The sequence below is a fragment of the Fulmarus glacialis genome, unplaced genomic scaffold (assembly GCF_000690835.1).
Source record: "Fulmarus glacialis isolate BGI_N327 unplaced genomic scaffold, ASM69083v1 scaffold7062, whole genome shotgun sequence".
Taxonomy (NCBI): Eukaryota; Metazoa; Chordata; class Aves; order Procellariiformes; family Procellariidae; genus Fulmarus; species Fulmarus glacialis.
Window position 1 is genome coordinate 71,183 of NW_009197093.1, and position 20,661 is coordinate 91,843.

Sequence of the window (20,661 nt, forward strand, 5' to 3'; positions counted from 1 at the left end):
CAATCTATGTTTAAAATAAAAAAATCTTCGAGAAGCCATGCAACTTAATCTAACATGAAGATGGGATTGTCTGTCCAGAAACATGTCATTGTTTCCCCACAGCTCTACCAGCTGGTGTGATAAAGGAAACTGCTTATATTTATAAGCTTGTCCCAGTAATTTAACTACGGTATTCTTGATTTAATACTTCTTAAGTATTGGTCATTTTTGTAGCAGATATCCATTGATGCCTGGGAACTAGAAGTTTTTTCATTTCAGTTGAAATAGGATTTTACTAATCCAAGTCAGAAGAAACAGAAATAGATGGAATTAAGGCAAGTTTTACTACTTCAGGGCTTTTTTCCTGCATTTTGATGATTAACAGAAAAAAAGAAAGTTCTTTTTAACTGCTTCTTCTGTACACACATTTAAATACATTTTCAGATTTTTTTTTTAAATGCAATCCACCAGTCATGAAATAGTAACTGAAAAAAACCCTTCAGTTTGTTTGTTTTCTTCTTAGCACTAATTTTGATCTTTACATGTCTTTACTCATATTCCTTTTCCCCCCATATTTTTTACCAGTTTACCAGGAGTGAGAAAAGACAATGGATCCAGACTTTTTAAATGTGTTTACACAACCTGCTGCACTTAATCAATTCCTAGCTGAGAATGTCATCGCCCAAGGTATGTACTTTATGAACCAGAACAGAAAAAGGTCCAAGGAATGACCTGAAGAACTAAGCAGAAAATGTGCAGTACAAACGAATCGTGTATTTTTCAGCATTGTTCCCATGGTATTATCAGCAGTAAGTAAGCTCTGCGTGTGTAATTTGTCTGCTGACTCTCTAGAGGCAGATCGTGAAGAAGCAACACAAATTCTAGCTGATTCTGTAACTGAAATTTAAATTTCACGCATAAGGAACTGACCAAGTTTGTTTTCCTCTTTCCAGAATTGTCTGTCTAGATCTTACTGATTTGAGTTACATTGAAACACAATTTCCAACAGCAGTCTTAATATCTGATATACCATTTTCTCGCTCATAAGGGATCAGTTAAAATAAAAAAATGACAGTGTTTCTACATATGGCAATTAGTGATATTGGGTAATATTAAACTGATAGCAGATTTTACAGCAAACTTGCATTAGTCATATCTGATAATTGTAATGGGTCTTGTTTGCTTCCTTTCATAGGTGAGAAGAAGAAACTCATAAAACCGACCTCAAGCAACAATCCCAAATTGGAGGAATTAAAACTGGTACCATTTCTTTTACTATATTGTTTAACCCTCACCTCAAGTTGTTTTAACCTGTTGTGTTAATGCTCAGCCCTGTAAATTACCCAGCTCTTTGGCCCCAGTCCCCCACTCTCTACGGATGGGGATGAACTCTGCTTTTGGCTCTTGGGCTCCACACAAGTAAACCAGAGCTTTTGCTTAAGCACAGTGCCAGAGTGGCTGGGGTTGTACAGGACCAAGCTTCAAAGGCCTGCATCACCCAAGGGTGGTCACCGCTGGGTGTAAAGTGGAGCGTAGATTTAAAAACTGAGTTTCTTCTTGTATGATACCTCTCCTAACTTGGGACATGTGGATGAGTCACATCACAAGTACCCAGTTGCTACTTCATTTGTAATAGCGAAGAGAATCATCTGGAACAGCGGACCATGAATGGAAGCAAACCCACATCAGCATTTGTTGTGGCTAAAGAGAGGTGTTTGGATACATGCAAGTTTGCAGTCCTGATCCCATGATAACAGGTTTTAGGATTGCTGATTTGCAAGAGTCTTCTGTCTTGCCTTCTACCTCCTGTCTGCCAGTCACCAGTGGCAGCTGGCTCGGCTGCGGTGCAGCCTGCTGAGGATAGCAGAGAGCAGAGGGAGAAGGGATGAAGGGTACGTAAGTCACCACTGGAAGTCAGGAGAAAAGCTTTCAAGTTGTTGCATCGTACATTGTCTGCTTGAGGTAACTGTGAAGGATGAATCCTATTTCACGGGAAAGTACTTTTTTCCCAAGTAATTTTGAAAATCTCTCTTGTGCATTCAATCACCGTGTTTCTCTAATGGCACAGCCCAGGGGAAGGCTAGCATACTGAAATTTCCTGGAAGAAAAGTGGCGTGTCTCTTCTGAGACCAGCACTTCTTGCGTTACAGAGATACTAAAATTGTTATAAATATTATGAAAACCAGCTTAGGCTGGCACATATGTGCATATTATATGGCATTCATAAGTCCATGAATATGTGTGTTTCTGTATTACGTTTTCTTAAACCTTCGTGCACATTTGATCAAAAAGATTTAATTTTTGTGTCAGGCTTTCATAATGTTTTTATACAAAGGAGAAAATCTGAAAAGTGGTGCTGCAAAATGCAATTATATTGTCTACAGAGACACTGAATTTGTTCTTTCCAGACTGCCAAAAATGAAGAGCTTTCCTCAGTTTATGAAGATTTCTGTGAGCTTCAGTGCTTAATCCATTTCCCGTCAGAGACTCCTGAAACAGTGTTCTTCACTGTCTAGTTTCTTTTCTTTGGATGATGAGGAGGTGGAAATTGGGTCCCAAGGGAGGCAACCCTCTGGGTGCCCATCGGTGCCACTGATTGCCTTCTTGATCAAAAGAGTTGATGGCTCCTCTAGAGAAGAGATTGGGATGGAGAGGGGGACAGGGAGGTATCTTCAAGGGAAGAATAAGGAAGCAAAGAAACTGGCTTGGGAGAAAGACTCTCTTCCACTGCGTTTTCATTTTGAGGTGGCTTTGGGAAACTAGGGGATGTGAAACGGCTCACTGTAGTTACTATGAATATCCAACTGCATGTAAAATAGAAGATGGTTACATTTGGAAGCCAGGAGCAAACTTCTTTAAGTATTCCTTTTCTCCTTTCCTCATTTATTCATTTTTAGACACAATGCTCTGCTCTGCAGCTGAGTGGGACTCCCACAACTGGACTGAAAGCAGAGTTGTGTGAGGTGCAGGCTGTGGAGGTGGCTGTTTAGAGCTGAGATAGCAAACGAGGGATCTCATAGACCTGTACTCAGCAGTACTTTATGCTTCTCTGACCTCCATCTGGTTGTACCGTTACGTTTGAGGTACCACTCTATCCCTCGCACATCTAAAGCATCGCCAGGTCTTAACCTGCAAGCGTTAGCTGAGGAGCACAGCTTTCTGCTCTAGAAAATGATTGTTAAGTCTTAGCTGAGGAAGTAAGTATATTGAAAACACTTTGACAGCTTCTCAGTTCCAGCAAGTGCTGGAGCCAGGCATTTTTGTTTCTTGTGCGGTTTCAAGTATCTCAGAGATTTTTTTTTTTTCAAACTGCTTTTCACATTTTTGTTAATGTTGGCTAACATACAGGGATCTGCTATGAATTTTCTCTGTTTACAGTGAGTGAGAAGGATATTATCCACACAGCAAACTCCAGACACTCACTTGTAGCAATAATAGCAATACGAGCAATACCCATCCCTCTTTTGAGAGGTTCTCATTAACAGCCAGCTGGGGTTACTGCTACTTCAGTTCTGCTTCAGCAGGTCATCTTCCCTTTTTATTAACATATGTGGATAAAACACATGCTTGGGGAAACGCTGCAGAGCTGCAGAGCTCCTTTGGTCTCCTCTGTAGGAGCTCAGTGCTCAAGGAAGGGGCTGCAGGGCCCAGAGGATGTAACTGGGAACGTGGTTCCTTTCCAGTTGTAGCCAGCTCTTGGCTCCCTGGTCAGCATCCCCTTGCAAAGGCAGGAAGGATTGGAAAGGGCGATGGAGGGACTGCCACGTAAGAAAGCGATACAAATAAAATGCTTTTTCCCCCAAAAAGAATGGTATTTGGAGACAGATTAGTATAAAATTGCAGAAAGAAAATAAAACAAAAATAGGAGAGGAAAGGGAGGCACGCTAATAACATGGATGACTACAAGAAACAGCCAACAGAATGAGTGAAGCCTGTTTTCGTACAAACTTTTGTCGGATGGTTGAATTCTCTGATGTCTAATAAAGGTAGGGTTTGGGAAGTGTACTCTGCAGCTTTTTCCCTGGTGGAAGTGGGAGTAGGGTCTGTCTCTCCACCTCTATAACTATTTCTACAAAATTCATAGGAATATGGCTTGTGAGACGTCTGTCTCACTTGAAAATTTGCCCCAAATTGGCCAATGAGCCCTGTATTATTAGGGAGAACTAGCTGATGCTTAACTTCCCTTTAAAAAAACAATCAAAAAGCACAAAGGAAGTGGAGGTTGAAAGCAAACCAAGATGTGAGATAAGGGACTAAAGAGAAAGGTGAAACACAATATAGCACTGAGTGCTATACTGTCTAAACAACAAGAATATAATTGCCAGCTGCTTTGTTTTCCCCCACAGTTACTGATTGACTGGATTAACACAACTCTGAAAGAGGAACACATAGTGGTTAAAAGTCTGGAAGAAGATCTGTATGATGGGCTGGTACTTCATCATCTTCTGGGTAAGCGGCTGCTTTGAGTTTAGCTCGCAAACGTGTCCGGGAGGAACTTCCAGATCAAAGAACAAACCTCACAAATCACAATAGCAGTGATCTGCTGGAGTCTCGCTTCTCACTAACGGAGAAAGCAGGGCACTGTGAACCATCTGTGATAATTGCAATTCTGAACAAATGCCTGATGATCCGCTATTGTTTTTATATAATTATTTTTCTTCTAAGAATGTCTTTTTAGCTGCTAGTTAACATAATAAAAAGGTTAACTTTGAAGTGTGAAATTACAGTGGCTCTGAAGGGAGGGAGGGCTTCATAAGCCAGGAGCACAAAGGTGACTTGTGATGCTACCAGAAACATTGGATGGAATCAGCACTATAATTTATATGTTTTCCTACTTTAAAAAAAAAAAAAAAAAAAAAAAAACCAGAAAAAGTTTTAGATCTAAAGCACTGGGTTGGAACTGGAACTGGTGAAAATCTGAGAGGCTCTCTACACTACAAGGTGCTTGTATAAAGATGTGACCTCTTGGAACAGCCTGTTGGTCCATTTCTATTTCTTCATCTCTGCCGTCCATACTTCATTTTTCTTTTCCCTTTCACTCTCTTTGAGGGATGTCTTTCAAATCATAACTCCTTTTCACCAAGGCTGAGGACAGCAGCGTGAATAGAATTGGCTTATTTTCATAGTTTACTTGCCTGAGTAATGAGCTGGGATTTCTTCTATATATGTGGGTTGATATCACCTTTGTGCACTGTCTACAGGAAGGATTCACTGGTTGGATTCCTGTAGCTTCCAGCAGGAAGAGGAGGAACGAGGAGTGCTAGGGTTGGGGGATGATGCTGCAAGGAATGACTTGAGTCCTCTCCCTTTTGCAGAGCTTCACTGATTTTACTGAGGCTTTCAGAGAGCACAGGAGTTTAACAAGGCATATAGCTGTGCGATGTGGGTCTGTGGAAGCTATTAAGTGGTATTGAACATTTAAAACAAGACACTGTGTGCTTTGCTGTAATTTTATGTTTCTGATTTTTTTTTTTCCCCCCCTATGGTGGTGTTAAAATACGTCCTTCTCCTTCATATGGACTCTCAAAGAAAAACTAGGATCTCTCAAGCTGGATGTTGACAAGATCGCATTAACAGAAAAAAAACAGCATCAGAAACTCTCTGTGATTCTGGAAGCTGTGGCTAAGTGTTTGCAACTGGAAGAAAGTCAGCTGAAATGGAGTGTTGAATGTAGGTGCAGAAGTGAAATCAAAGAAAATTATCCATCACGGGGCTTCCTCTGCTATAAGGCTGCTGTGAGGCAAAGGGGTGCCAGAACAGTAATTAAGCAACTTGTTTTCAATTACTAGTTGAATCAAAAGTGAGACAGGTATATCTGACCCTGACTGGGTCATGCAAGCCGCATCCTTTAAGTGCGTGGCTTATGGACCACTTAACAGCCCTCGACATTTGTGTGTATGTCTCACAAAAAGGACTTTTAAGTTGTGGTATTGCTGAATTGTAATATTATATAAACCCCAGTCTGATGTCCCACCTGTGTTTTGGCCCTCCATGACTTTGGGATCCTCTGCACAGGGAGAATTTACAATATTAAAGTGAGATTTACTTGTTTTGCACACTAAACATTGTTTTCTTTCTTTACACGAAATAGCTATCTTGACAAAGGACTTACTGAGCACACTGCATCTTCTGGTTGCAATAGCAAAGCACTTCCAACCCAACCTGGCCATGCCTCCAAATGTTCAAGTGGAAACAATCACCATTGAGGTATTGATAGTTTTAATATTTCTTACAGTAGATCCTAGAGACCTTTCACAAGACTTAGTTTGGTTAGAATTAGCGAGAAATGTGTGTGCAGCTGTGAACGAGATAGTTGTATTTTCTGTGAACCATGCCTTTTAATTTCTGAGTTTGCTGGACTAGACTATCATTTTGGGCTCAGTTCAGATGCTGTATCTTTAAAGGGGTAGAAACACTATGCTGTTTTTTTTCTCCTTGATCAAAAAAAGGAATGGTCCAAACTGAAAACAGCTGTTGATCTCTGTAAAGAAGAAAAAGAAGAAACTCTGCTGTTACTATCTCTCAGTGTTTTAAAATAGAAGCCTGCACTTGTAAATCATGACACTGGTTTAATCCTGAGGATTTATTTCTTTAGGGGAGGGAAGTTTTTGCTCCCCCTCCATTGGGGTCACATTTTGGTATTTTTCTCTCTAAGCTGAGATCTACATGCTTTCTTCCTCTGTTTTGTTTCTTAAAGTCAACTCTGGGACTTTAGGAGAACATCAAATATCCAACAATTTGGGATATGGTTGCAAAAATCAGCACTGCTGTGTTACAATTTTAACAGAGGGGTTGAAATTCAGTGGTGTTGGGAGCCCAGCGCACGGTCTGTACGGCATGACCACTTTGAAGGATCATAACTGGCACTGAAATGAAGCATGCCCTGGAGCTACCTACGTCACTTTAGGAGGTTTAAAAGTGTTCTGGAGGGACAGCTTCTTCTAGGGCTTGGTTCTGCAAAGGTAGCCGTTGTGGCCCCGTGCCAGCCAAGCACTTCGGCAGAGAAGTGATCCCTCTGGTATCTAATGGGAGTCCAAATTGCTCATTCCTGCCCACAGCCAGACCCTCCCGTCGTGTGGGTCTCATCAGTGACAACCCAGACTCCGAGTGAAGCAGCCCTCCAGCGAGAGAGAGGAGCGGCAATGGAGATAACGGGGTTGTGGTAGTGAGCTGATTCCTGGTGGGAAAAATTAATGACCCTGATGGGAATGGCAGTCATTAGGTCAAAAGTGAAGAAAGCCCGTGAAGGCACAGGCTCAGAAAAGGGGCCGAGAGCAGGAAGGGGGAAATGTTGAAGAAGCCCAAAGGAGACCAGAGAAGACCTCGCCTTTCTGCGACACGTGCCTGCAGGAAGGACCTGCCTTTGCCTGGTGGGGCTGGGTGTTCTTCTCTTCAGCAATGAGTTGATCCAAAGGAGCTGACTCAGTATGTAAACAGAGGGTGTTTTTCACTGCCTAAAACGGTAGAGCGGCAAACACCAAAGACTTCTCCGTGATAGGAGATGTTTGTCAGGTGCCTGAATAAAGCAGCAGGTATGCCCATCTTCTCCTGTCTCTTCAGACTGTCATTTGGGTTGAAGCACTGTTTTTTTGATGCTAGGTGGAGTACTAAGATCTATACAGAGGAAAAAAGGTACAAGGGCATAAGCAAAGGTCCCAACTGGCTTCAGGAATAGTAAGAATTGCCAACCTAAATCTAAGCAATCTTCCAAACCTAAGTCCTCTGCAGGGAGGGTTCATCGATGGGTGGCAGGCCATGCCGTGAGGTATGAGGCAGAGGTGACCACCTCCAGTGCTGTAAAACTGAAGAGTCCTTAATGCAGTAAGGTGCGCAAGTAAATCACTGCCTGCCCAAAGGAGCTTGATGCAGTCATGAAGTCTCCAGGCGAACATGCCAGCCTCTGAACTTCACCAGCTGAGGAACCACGTGCTTCTCCTTTGGCTTCCTCTGATGGGAAGCAGGTAATTTCTGGTTGAAGAGTGAAGAGAGCAAAAGGGAGCAGCAACCTCTCAGAGCACCTGTGCTAATTGTACTGGACTTCTTGAATAAATGCCCTCTGGTAGTCATTTAAGGCAGCAAACAGTTCATTAATGCTTTCAGATTTTTTTTTCTTTTTTTGTGTAACAAAACCAAAAATATTTATTTTCTTTTTAACAGAACACCTCCAGAGGATTAAAGACAGCAAGTGCGGTGGAATATATCACAGAAAACAAGTGAGAGGGGATATATCTGGTTTTTACACTGTCAATCAGAAAGGAAATACTGTGGGTGTTTACCCCCTTAGAAAAAATAGCTAGGATCATGATGATGACAAAAAGCGTAAACCCAGGCATGCATATGCATGTGAACTGTTTCTCTGATTTTTTCCTTTTTTTTTTTTTTCTTTTTTTCCCCCTTCTCCAGATTGAGTATTATGGTATAATACGTTTCTGATTTATTCTTTATATAAACTTCTCTAAAATAATGTGTATGACTATTTCTGAGGCTTAGTGTTTGTCATTGCCATGGAATATAATAACAAATATAATAATAAAAATCCAGTACTGTAAATTCACCTGTCCCAGATTAAACTGGAAATTTTGTAAAGCCATAGTGGTTTAAGTCCACTATTAATTTATTGCCTTTGTGTCATTAAATAAAGAGAAAGGAGGCAGTTCTTCAGTTTGAGCTTGCTGAATTTGTGAGGTGCTGTCGTTATTAAACGAGTTAAAGTAGGATACCATTTATAAACTGAGAAAATGTGGACATCATCCCAAGCACTAAAAACAGATTTTCCTACTATTATCTTTTATACGCTAGAACATCTTCAGATTCTCGTATCATGAGCAGCTTATTGAAAGAGGATATTATGGATTGTGCTTATAAAGTAAATGTTCATCCGTCTGTGGGCCAGTTAAAATCTCATATACTTCCAAGAGCCTGTACAGATATACAGTGTACTTTAAATGTCTGTTGGAAAGTTACTCTGACATGAAGTTAATGCCACTTTGTACTGTATTTCCTGCTTTACAAGACAGCTGATGGCCCAGGTAAGCTTTGCTTATGAATAAGATTAGTTCTGCTGAATGCTTTTTCTAATTCTTTTTTTTTATTGCACTTTTAGAGAGAATTTAGAAGCGCAGTCAAGTAAGTACTGGCATTGCCAAGTTCAGTGTTTTGCGATTACGTGCTGTTATACACCACATTCTGATCCATTTTTACTTCATGATAAAGTCGGTATGCTCCCTCCAGAGTTAATGGAGACTCATGGATTTTCCCTAGTGTTTTTCTCCAAATGTCTTCTGTTAATGTGTGTTCATATCAATACGATATAGTTTGGAATTTGGGTAGTCACTTTGCCCATGGACTACAGGCAACAAATGGGAGGTGAGACAAGAAATGACACAGTGGGTTGATAACCCAACAGAGAAAACCTGGCTAGGGGACAAAGCATGTCCTGGATTTATGCATTGACCTCATTCACTGTTGGAACTATTTATGAGCTTAATGGCTTGAGAACTGGGCTTCTTGTTGCTACCAGTTTCAATGTAGTTTCCTTTCTGCAGTTTGCAAATGAGATTTTGAAATCTACTGGTGCTCGATTATGGACGGTGGCTCAGTAAAACTAATGTCCTCTGAGATTTTAGTGGAGGGGAGGGCTGTGAAACACTTGAGGTGAAAAATGTCCACGTGTGCAGAGCCTGCAGAAGGTCTGGGTACTGCTCAGGCTTCAATGTGAGTTGTTCTTCCTTGCTGCAAAGGAGCACGTTGCATCCCCAGTGCAACGTTTTAATTCTCTGCTGTGCCCTTTATGTTAGCGTTTTCATCCTTTGCAGAGGTGCAAACTATATCATTTAATACATATTTATCACTTATTCCACTGAGTGGCCTCTAGTGTGGGCTGAAATTGTGAAAAAAATCCCCTATAATTAGGTGTTTCTTCCAGTGGGCTGATTCTGCTGGAAAGAGAAATCTGCAATTCACTCTTCAAAATGCTGCCTCTGTCTATTTTTAATACAGCTTGCGTAACAAAGAGAGAAATCCCAAAGCGTGGCTCCAGAAGAGGGCTCTCTAGTTTGCGAGACTGTTGCAGGTTTCAGGCTGTTGCTCAGTGATTTGTTTGATGGATTCACCTATTCCCTGATGTTGCTCCTGCAGCAACCCCCTGACAGGGAGAACGGAGAAACCTGAGGAAACCCTTTCGCAGCAGAGGCTTCTCTGTCGCTGGCTTTTGGGAGGAATCTTCCTTAAGCAAAGCTGCCTTTGCTTTCCGGCACCGTAGAAACTGGTTCTTCATTTAGTTATGCTGCCAGAGCGCCCTTGATTTTTAAGGGCGTTTCAAATACTTTGTTCGTGCTTGAACCAGAGCAGTCTTGTGGCCGGGTTACAGTGAGGAGATGTGTCCTGCTTTTGCTAAACCTGGGCAGAAAATGGAGGTGAGGGTGGGCGTTCACAGGGACTTCGATGACTCTCATTTCCTTGGAAATCTTTAAACTCGTGCTAGTTCTCTGGTGCAGCGCTGCTGGCACCGGCTCGGTGCCTGCCTTTAAATTGGGTGGCAGCACTGGTAGTTTTTGAGGTCCGTGAATTTTCAGAGGAAGGGCAGTGTCTCCAAACCCAATATGTAGTTCGTGGTTTTTTGAAGGAAGAGGGTGTTTTTTCTGCAAATTTGATGTAACTGACATTTCTGTTGGGGCAGAGCAGTAAAATGTATAGCTCTTCTTCTCTGCTTACAACATTTTATCCTGGAGGTTCAGGGTTAAAAAAACATAACTGAAAAGAGATAAACTGTAGAGATGCGAAACTTAGCCACTGCTCAGACTGGTGGCAGCACAAATCTTGAGAATCTCTGCAGGCAAAAATTACAGAGCTGAATGAAGTAAATTGTTTTCTCTGATGTAGTCAGGCTGAAGGGAAGCCTGTCGCTCTGTCCTCTGATAAATACAAAAGCAGGATTTTTCCCCGTCTCCCTATGACTCTTCTCCTCCTTGGCTTATAAGGTGCGAACACCTTTCTCCTTCTGGAGCCACTTTAAACCTCTGATCTGACAGTTATCCCAAATAATACCAGTTAATGTTGTTTTGATACAGAAGATGATGCCTTTGATGAATTATTTAGCCGTGCTCCAGATAAACTGGATGCTGTAAAAAAGGTAATTTACTTTTTTAATAGACATCAAAATTCGTAAGGTAAAACATACAATTCATGACTTCACTGAAAAAATTACCTTTTCTTCCGCCCTCTCCTTCCCTTCTGTTTTCTTTAGGTATTTTTGCAATTTGTCAACCAGCACGTTGGAAAATTAGGATTAAATGTGAAAGACATCGAATCTCAGGTAGCCTGCTCTAAGCTGTATGTTAACTATGTTTTGTCAGCCATTTGAATGTTTCCTCTCGCCATCAGGATTCCTCCTTTTTGCTGTAGTAATTTGAAACTTGGCAACATAACAATTATTTCTAGCTTCAGGTTAAGATATCAGGCTTCAGTCTCTGAAGTTTCTGAAGCTAGTAAGCAATGAAAAAATATAGCTTTGTATTGAATGCTGCCCTTGTAATGCTACAGGGAGTAATTTTCAGAGTCTGCCCAACTCCTGTGGATGCTCTTTCTGTCGGGATGGAAGTAGAGGTGCTCTGACAATTAAACTGAAAGCCAAGTTGATTGCTGGTGCTTAGTGATTTTTAATGCTGGATTTGCTTCACGGTAGGAAGGCCCAATTTACATTACGTTTCAAAGTCCCATCCTCTAAAGGTTGAGCTTCTTTAGAGTCAATGAAATTGCAAGAGAAGTGCTCGTTAGGCGCCTCGCGATCACCTCACTGGGCGCGGGGAAAAAACCGCACCCCCGCTGTCCTCCTCCGCTGCCGCTGCCTCCGGGAGGGCGGACGGCGGCTGGTGCAGAGCCGGGGAGCCGCAGCATCCTTCCCGCGCCTCTCCGGGGAGCGAGCGAGCAATGGGAAATGGACTCGGGGATGTCCCTCGTGGCTTTTTCTTTCCCTGCTTCTGCAGACGCGCATGCAATAACTGCGGGAGAAATCAGCCCACAGCTCTTGCTTTGCTCCAGGCATTCAAAACCTCGGTGCAGTGGCGGTCCCTGCGATTGATGCTGTGCGGATGGAAAGCGGAGCTGTGCTCCGGTGCTCTTTTGGGTTTTCCTGGTGGGCAACTGTGAGAAACGAAGTTTTGCAAGTGTTTTGTCGTAAATCTTGGACACTAGGCACAATTTTCTTTTATTTATACTTTGTCGCTTGTGGTCATCTGAAGTCTCTTCATATCTGGAATAGTTTGTTTTAATAGCTGTCCTTTTGCAAGGTCTTATTTTTACTAATATGAACTTGGGAGCCTTATGTAACTAAATACCAAGTTCATTGTAGAAGGAGTTGAGGGAGCTGAGTCATTAGGCTGTCTGCTTGCCAGAGTATCATTTAAATTCCTTTAGAACTACAATGGCATTTATCGGAGTAATTTACTAAAAGCCAACGTAATAAATAGTATTCAGATCATTCTTCATCCAGTTTGCAGATGGAGTTATCTTACTTCTGTTAATTGGACAACTGGAGGGTTACTTTCTGAATTTAAGGGATTTCTTCCTGACTCCAGCAAGCACCACGGAGATGGTAGGTTGTTATTTAATTTCTTAGAGCTTGAGCCTTCAAACATCTTGTATATTTAATGCTTCCGTATGTCAGTGAAGAGCTCTGCCTCTTGCTTTAACTGCTGCTGCGTGTGAAGTCATATGCATGCACAGTGTTCGCAGGATGGTGGTTTGGGACAGTACAAACGCACACACTTGGTGCTGTAAAAATACCTTGGAACAGGTCGGTGTCTTCTTCAAAATTATTACGTAATGGGAGGCAAACTATTGTTACTTCCATCTGTTAGGCAGATACATACTTCTGAAGCCTTCCAGTGACATACAAAGGCTCTGTGTGGTGGGGAATTGTTATGCTATCTCCTGCAAGTCTGTTCTGCAAACAACATTTTTAAGTAGATGACACCTCTTGCATAGCAGAACTGGATCCCTTACACGTTTCCTTACGTTGTCCTAAAAATATACCTTAATCAAGGCATGACCAGAACATTTTGAAGGCCCCTTCTGTGCTTAGGAAGCTCTTGAGAATTTACATCTTTTCCTGCCCCGAGGCAGGGAGCTGTAACCTACCCAGCCAGACTTGCTTGACTCCTTTTTCAACCTCTACCAGGCAGATTTCATCAGTGTTTTAAAAGAAAAAGGTTGCATCAGCCAGAAGGTAGCGTGTGCTGGGCTGCCGGTGTAAATGCCTCCTCCACAGATCTAGGATGTGGAAATATTTTGAGATATTTGAGGTATTTTCAAATTATCTGTGGTGTGGGTAGAGTTTTTTCATTTGGGTCACTGAATAGCTCTGAAAATCTTGAAACCGTAGCTGTTTTTCCTGGGTTATATTCAGCTAGATCTCCGAAGGTGAAAAGTGTCAGATCCTTTTTGCTTGAAAACTGCCTGCGAAGGGAATCTCTCCTCTGGCGTGATTTGCATTCCAGCTTCTCCACATAGACAAGGATTTCGTCCGATTCCTGACCTCACTGCAGTTAATCTCCCTGGGCAGTATTTATTTGTAATGAAAATCTCAGAGGTCCCATATTAATTGATAAATACTTCTGTGGAGCTTTTCATCAAAACATTTAAAAGCACAATTGTCGGAGACCTAGGTCCAAATTTTGTCAAAAATTCACTGCTATCAGTTGATGACTGTTAAAAGTATTAGGAAAATTCAGATTTTTTTATCTAAGATGATTCTGAACTGGAAAATATATTTTGAAGGGTTGAATCAAACAAAATCAAAGCATTTCCTTGCCATTGTTTTTCTTCCTTTTCTCCTCTTCTGCTCAGTTTTTGAAATTGTTTGCTCTGGTCCATTGACTTGGAAATAAATTTTTAACATTTCCAGTAATTCAGAGGAAGTCAACGAATATTTTTTTTGCTTAAAATTTCATAGATAACCTTTTTCTTTCTGGATCAGCCCTATTCAAGCCTCACAGATCTCTTTCAAGAAATGAGATACCCTTACATTTTAGGTACAAATCAAAGCTCAGACTTTCTAGTCCTTACCCTGCACGCGCTGGTCACTGGCCTCAGAGAAGAATATAACTGGTACAATTCTATTAATGCAATAGAATTGTACTGGTTCAGTACAATTCTCTACATCCTAGTAATTTCATTTTAGCAAAGTTATTTCCAAGTACTGGACTTACTGTTGAACAGTTTGCCAAAGTGGTATTTACCATTTGTTTCTCCTCTGATGTTCATTACAAGATGAAAACAGGATGACAATATAACTAAAAATACTGAGCGACCATAGTTCAACTGTCATTTGTACATAAATTACATCTTTCAATTCCCCCGTGCTTTCTAACTCCCTGTCATTTTAGACGTTAATTGGTACAGTGAAGTATGAAAATGTAACCTTTGCTGAGATTTAAAGCATGTCATTTGTGTTATAAAAGCGGTGACAACTACACGCACCGTTATGATCGATGCGGTGCGTTGACTTCCATTCCGGCTGAAAGCTTGAGGTTTGAAGCTGGTATGTACATCTCATGAATCACAAGGAAAGGAAATTGGGATGGAAGCCGTGATAGTGAGGAGGAAATAGTAACAAAATATAAGAGGCAGGGAGGGCAGGAGCCTGTGTGAGAGGGGCGGGAGGGGTGAGGAAAGTGGGAGCAGAAATTTGGGAGGTTACTTGCCTGCATGTGCAAGAAGACAACACTGCATGTGGGTAGGTTTGTTGCAGGTTTTTTGGGTGTTTATTATCAAAAAATGAAGTTTACAGGTAACTCTAAAGAAAGTCCAGCTCTGGCCGCTCATGTGTATAGAAAGGGGTCTATTCTGAGACAAAGAATATAATCACAAAATAGGCTGAAATTAGGGGTGAACTTTGTGCAGTCAGGAGATGAAGAAGAAGATGAAGGAGGGCGCTTGTGCTTATCAAAACTGTGTCAACTCAGTACTTTTGCCAAAACAAGCCCAGAGATGAAATACCTCAAATGTCTTGACCTCTGTCCAGTCGTAAATCCTAGAGAATTGTCCAGCTCTTTTGAGTCTGGAAGCGCAGCTGGATGAAACGACTTATTTTTCTAAGTTGCCTTTCTTTGGTAATTATCAGTATTTCTGTCTGAAGATTTATTTTGAAATCTGCACGTTATCGTTCCTTGCAAATCTCATACGCATTACAGAGAAGGAAATGTCTTTTACCCCTTTTACCTATGCTGGTTCATTAAGAAAACATTTGATGTATTCATTCTGATCAGAAAATTGTGTAAATCTGTATGAGCTTAAGCTCTCCTGGCTGCTGACTGTCAGAGGAAGAAAACAAGCCTGAATCCAAACTGTCAGTCTCAGTTACTTGTAAATCATAAAATCAGGTAAAACATAAATCTATTGCTTCAATTCAGAGCACACAGTTTTTGCTTGGCTTATGCGTGGGGGACCCCTGTGCTTATTGTCAGGACGGCAGCATTTATGATGTGCCTCCTGAAGGATAAATTGCTCAGTAGCCTAAGAAATGTATGAAGAGACAATCTGAAGTTCGTTCAGGTCTTGTTACTTCATTAGAAGAAAGGAGTTTGCTAATTACCAGCCAAGTAAACAACTGCCCTTAAGCTGTAAGAAGCTAGTAATGGGATGTTATATTACTTTAAAAAATTATTCGTGACTATTGCATATGCATGTGATGCTGCTTTTATGTGGGGAAGGGAGAGAAAAACAAGTGAGGAAAAATCAGAAAAAAACCCCCAGCCTTCATTCATAGATGTGTCCTTAATTTCTCATGAGTAATATTAAGGATATCATCACTACTGTTATTCTGTATAGACATCTTTATATGTTAAAGCACAAACTTCTAGCTCACAAATATAGCTGACTGGAAGATTTCCAATCTTTGTAATTCTGAGTGAAATATAGGGAATTTTTTCCTTACCTATTTTTTGTTTGTTCCAAATGTGGTAAGTGTATGGGCATTGTTAAAAAAAATAGAAATAAATTCCATGGATCTATTAGATCCAGCCATGAATCTAGCCCGTTTTCCCTATGGAAACATCTGTTAACACAAGACTTTCACATGTAAGGTCTATTTTTAAATAAATGGATCCTTCTGCCCACCTCATGGGATATGTTTTGTTGGAGATGGATTTCATATCCGATTTTATATAATAATTGGTAGAAATTCTGAAAAGCAGTCATCAAAAGTAAGGAGATGAATATGAGTACATATTTATGAATCAGTATCTTACTTCAGCTACTAGAGAAATACTTTTTAAAACCTCCTGACCACTGCATTGTTGGGTGGAAAATATTTTTTGTTGTATTGATCTCTCTCTCTCTCTCTCTCTCACCAACAGCTTCACAACGTTAACCTTGCATTGGACTTGCTGACAGATGGAGGTCTTCTGAATTTTTCTGTGAACTCTGAAGGTGAGTCATGGCATGCAGACTTGTCTGGAATAGAATTGCCAATATCCTGGCTTAGCAACAGTTAGGGTAATTGAAGAAAGTAGGTTCTGCAGTGTGACACTGACACATTGCATTATATGGCTGCCCCATAGCTCCTCATTCAGAATGAATAATAATAAAGCTGAGAATTGTTTTGAACAATCTTTACTTCTATACTAAAAATGTTGGATTTTACAAGTTTAGTAACTTTACACTGAACTTAAACTGTTTAATAAGTCAGTATTTGTTAAAGATTTAAGCCACTGGCAGCTCCTGGGGAAATTACAGCAGCTGAGCTGGAGGGAAAGCTATTTTCCTATCTCATCAAAAGTTTTAGTGTGTTAAAAACAAGCTTGGTTTATGTGGGTGGGCACCTTGCAGAATATGTCCTGAAAATCAGAAGCACTGACCGCTCTGTTCAAACCCAGAAGAGCTGGTGGGTCAGTCTCCTGAAAGTGAAATTCACAGGTTTTCAGTTGCTGTTCTGCCTAGTTCAGACCCAGGAGCTGAATCTTGATCTCCTACATCCAAGTGAATGCTTTCATTGCTGAGTCAATGTACATGCATGTTCCTCTCTCTTGCCCCACCACAGGAAAAAAAGTTTCCTTTGGATGAGTCCAATTTTCCAATTAAAAAAATGCCCCACAGAAAAATTTTTGACCAGCTCTTGTGGGATGAGGGATGTGGCAAATTAGTGGATGGTGCTTAGCTTGACCTCTTGCGGGGCATGTAATCTCACCCCATCATTCCTCCTTCAAGCTCAAGAGCTGCTTGTTGAATAAGAAAATCAAATCTTTATTAAAAATAGAAAGCATTATCTCTTCCCCTATTAGTTATTCATAAGCAAGTGGATGCATGTGTTTAGTACGTAACCCATGGCATCGTGGAGAGGGAAGGATGGAATTTAGGGCTTCCTTTGGTTTTTCTTTTGGTTTCTTGTTCCACTAATGCTTTGGTGATGTTGGCAGTTTGCATGACGGGCATGCACGAATTGTGGGCTTTTTGCCATATTGCATAGAGCTAGGGGTTTGGAAAGCTATTTACATTAGCTTTGAAAAGAGTAATCTGCGTGAGCTCAGGTCTCTATGCTGAGGTCCACCTTTTGTATGAAGGGAGTTAAACCCATGCTTTCTCTCCTTCCCTCTGGCTATTCTGCACTGCCTCAAATACAGAGTTGATCAGTATAAGAAATAGCGGTGCCAACATCTGCAGGTCCTTTAGCTTCACTGGGAAAATCCTCAGCTAGTGATTGAATTTAATATGATTTAGGGGTACTTATTACAGCTACACTACTTAGACTGTTCAAGGATTTCATTTACTAAATGTTTCATTGTTAGTCTTTCTCCCGGTGACTTACAGCACTGTAAGAAGAAACAGTAAACCCTCTAAATCAGTTAGCATGTTCCATTGCAATTATTAAATGCAAGAGCAGTTTGTTTAGCCAAGAACATGGAAGCTGAAAACTAAATGAAAAAAAGAAAACAGCCAACAGCAACAAAACATGATGGAGACATTACAACAGAAAAATAGTGTGTCAGGTAATTCCCAACATGATTCCTGCCATAGAAGAATCATTAAAAAATAAAGCTGTAAAGTCCTATTAAATTATCTACTCTGTTCTCTGCAAATGAAGACTTATTTCTTACTATGCATTATTTATCTTGTCTTCCAGGAAGATAGCTCAGTGAAGGTCCCTTTTCCTTAAGTTCATTTAATAAATAAATAATTTGCTAGCCCTGTAGTTCCTGCATTGCTTCTTGTTACAATTAGATTGTCTAAGTTCACGTTATAATTGGGGAAAGGTGGAAGATTGTGTTTGGCAGTTGCAGTCTCTTTCTATTCCAGGGGTTGCTAATACTTCCCATCTGGTTTCGTTGTTTCTTGTGTATCCACAGATATTGTGAACAGAGATATGAAGACTACAATGCGGATTCTGTATTGCTTGTATTCCAAATACAAGGCCAAAGAAACATGAAGAGCAAGGCCAAGAGCTTGGGCTTTTTTTTTTTCTTTTCCTTCTTTTTTTTTTCCTAGCATGTCATTGTCTGATTTTTGGATTCGCAGCTCTGTTTGCCACTGTTTATGTGCATGCACTTGTGTTTGACACTTGCTGTATTAGCATTGTATATGCAAGTATGTATTCATGCAAGGTTTCACATAGACCGCTGAATAACTGTAGGTATGTGTGTGTCCAGGGCCAGTGTACTGTTGTAATTCTGTGGCTGTAGCTCTTGCTCCAGCCCTGTCTCTTGTGCTTTCTGAGCCCCTCTAATGCTGCAAAGAGGTGCAATGTGTGTTTATTCTGGACTGTGGATTCTTTGCTTCTGGAAATGAACTTGGAAGCTGTTATTGCAACCTCCCACTTCCCTCCTTCTGATTCACTCTGAAAACTGGAGAGGTGAAAGACCCACTGTGGCATCTCTGGGAAGATTGCAGACACGCTTGAAGCTCAAGTTCCAAACCTTCTTTACAGAGGTGGCCAGCTGTTGTCACACAAGAGGATGTGGATTGGGCACCAAATGAATAGGTAGCTGAAATGAAATCTGCACTTATCAAGTGTTTGATAAAAGTTTCACCATTTGCCTGCTTGAATATGGAAAAGGGACCCAGAATGATATGCTGGCTTGAGACTGTGCAGTAACAGAGGGGTCTCCTGCACAGCTGTGGAAAGTTGCCCGTATTTCCTTGCTAAGCTAATGCCAAACTGTGGCCAGCTCCAGCCTGTTGCAGCCCTAACATAACGTCTGACTAGAGGGAATGTCGATTCCTCTGTCAAGCAGGTTATAGGAGTGACTAACACCACCGCGCTTTCTCTCCGGTAAGAGGTGGATAGATACTGGCTTCCTCTGCAGCCGGTATAAGTAGAGGCCGTCATGGATGGGAGCAGTGAAACTCTCAGCTTCTGCCACTTCTGACAGCACACTCGTGTTGCGGGGACTCTCAACCCCCCCTGAGACTCTTAGCTGAATTTGTCCAGCGACCGTCCCCAAGCATCCCAGCAGCCCCCTGTGGATGCAGCGAGGCTAGCCGCAATTTATGTTAGCTGTCACCCTCGGTCTTTCTCGGGGGCCTTAAATCAGAATTCCTTCAAAACCTCTGTCTACTCCCTTGACCTTAAAATTATATCATGTTTATGTTGCATAAAGCTGGAGGTCTAATTAAAAAAAAAAAAAAAAAAAAGATGTTTTGATATTATTTTGGCTTCCATCTAAACTGATTTAATTTCCTGTCGTCAGTGACTCTGACATTTGATCTCTGATCTGATCCTCCATCTGTGTGTTAACGGGAAAACAAAGCTCGCCTAGCGCAAGTGCTGACATTTACAGATGAGAATTTGTTGTGTCTAGTTCTGGATCACACAGCCTAGGAAAGATCCTTAGATAGCAATGCTGATAGGGCTTCGAGTCCTGCCTTTGGAAATGGTAATACTGCACAGCTGCTGGAAGAAGGAGTTCTGCAAACTGCCCTGAGCCTAATCCTTTTCATTGTGTTTTTACAGAGAATAATCCAATATGTGGTGCCAAAGAGCTACAAGAAGATCAACTTCCTTCCCTAGCAGATTAGTTGTGTGTGCTGTTTTGAACGATTTAAGTCAAAAATACTAGTTTTTTTCCTGTGCAAGTCTCCATAGGTATCCTGCTTTATTCCTTAGTGGGCTTCAAACAATCGATGGGGAGACCTCAGAAGTTTGTTCTTGCTTCACAGATCGCTGCCGCCATTGGTGTAACACGGCAAGCAAATTGTAGAATAAATCATTATTGAGCAGATAAAACCGGAATGTGGCTTGTGGAGAGCAGGGGCGAGGGGGCAGGAGGGCGTTTGGTGGTGACACGGTGGCTGCGTGGCCTTTTCCACTGAGGAAGCCAACCTGAATCTCTTCGCTGGTGCTGGTGGCCAGAAGTCATTTCCATTGCCTGACTTTAGGTATAACCTAGAGGCTATGAAAAAGTCAGTGGAGGGGGGATGACCTGGTGCTGCCCCGGCCAGGTGGTTATTGCTGCTCAAGGAAACAGTTGCGTTTTTCTCTGCGTGTTCTGAGTTTTGTGGTCCACTCCTCCGGCATAAGTAAATCCGGTGCTTGTACTTCTGCAGACTCCTGGCAGGGGAAGTCTAGTTCTTGGTATGTAATAAATGAAAGGATCATATTCCCTTCCCAACACCAGCTTGCCTAAACCTGTTATGAACAAGTCGTTCTTTTGAAAATATACAGGGGAAAAAATGACAGCTAATGTGCTT

The 20,661-nt window shown here is 41.4% G+C and overlaps 1 protein-coding gene across 1 annotated transcript; it reads left to right on the plus strand.

Annotated features, from left to right (window-relative positions):
* Positions 1-587: 587 nt before the first annotated feature.
* Positions 588-18,441, plus strand: PARVG (parvin, gamma). Its single transcript, XM_009572408.1, has 12 exons — positions 588-666; positions 1,175-1,239; positions 4,326-4,428; positions 5,509-5,649; positions 6,071-6,186; positions 8,137-8,192; positions 9,083-9,105; positions 11,049-11,110; positions 11,225-11,293; positions 12,470-12,571; positions 16,335-16,407; positions 18,321-18,441. Exons 1-12 carry the CDS (start codon positions 588-590, stop codon positions 18,398-18,400), a joined length of 969 nt encoding a protein of 322 aa, XP_009570703.1. The 3' UTR covers positions 18,401-18,441.
* Positions 18,442-20,661: the final 2,220 nt, after the last annotated feature.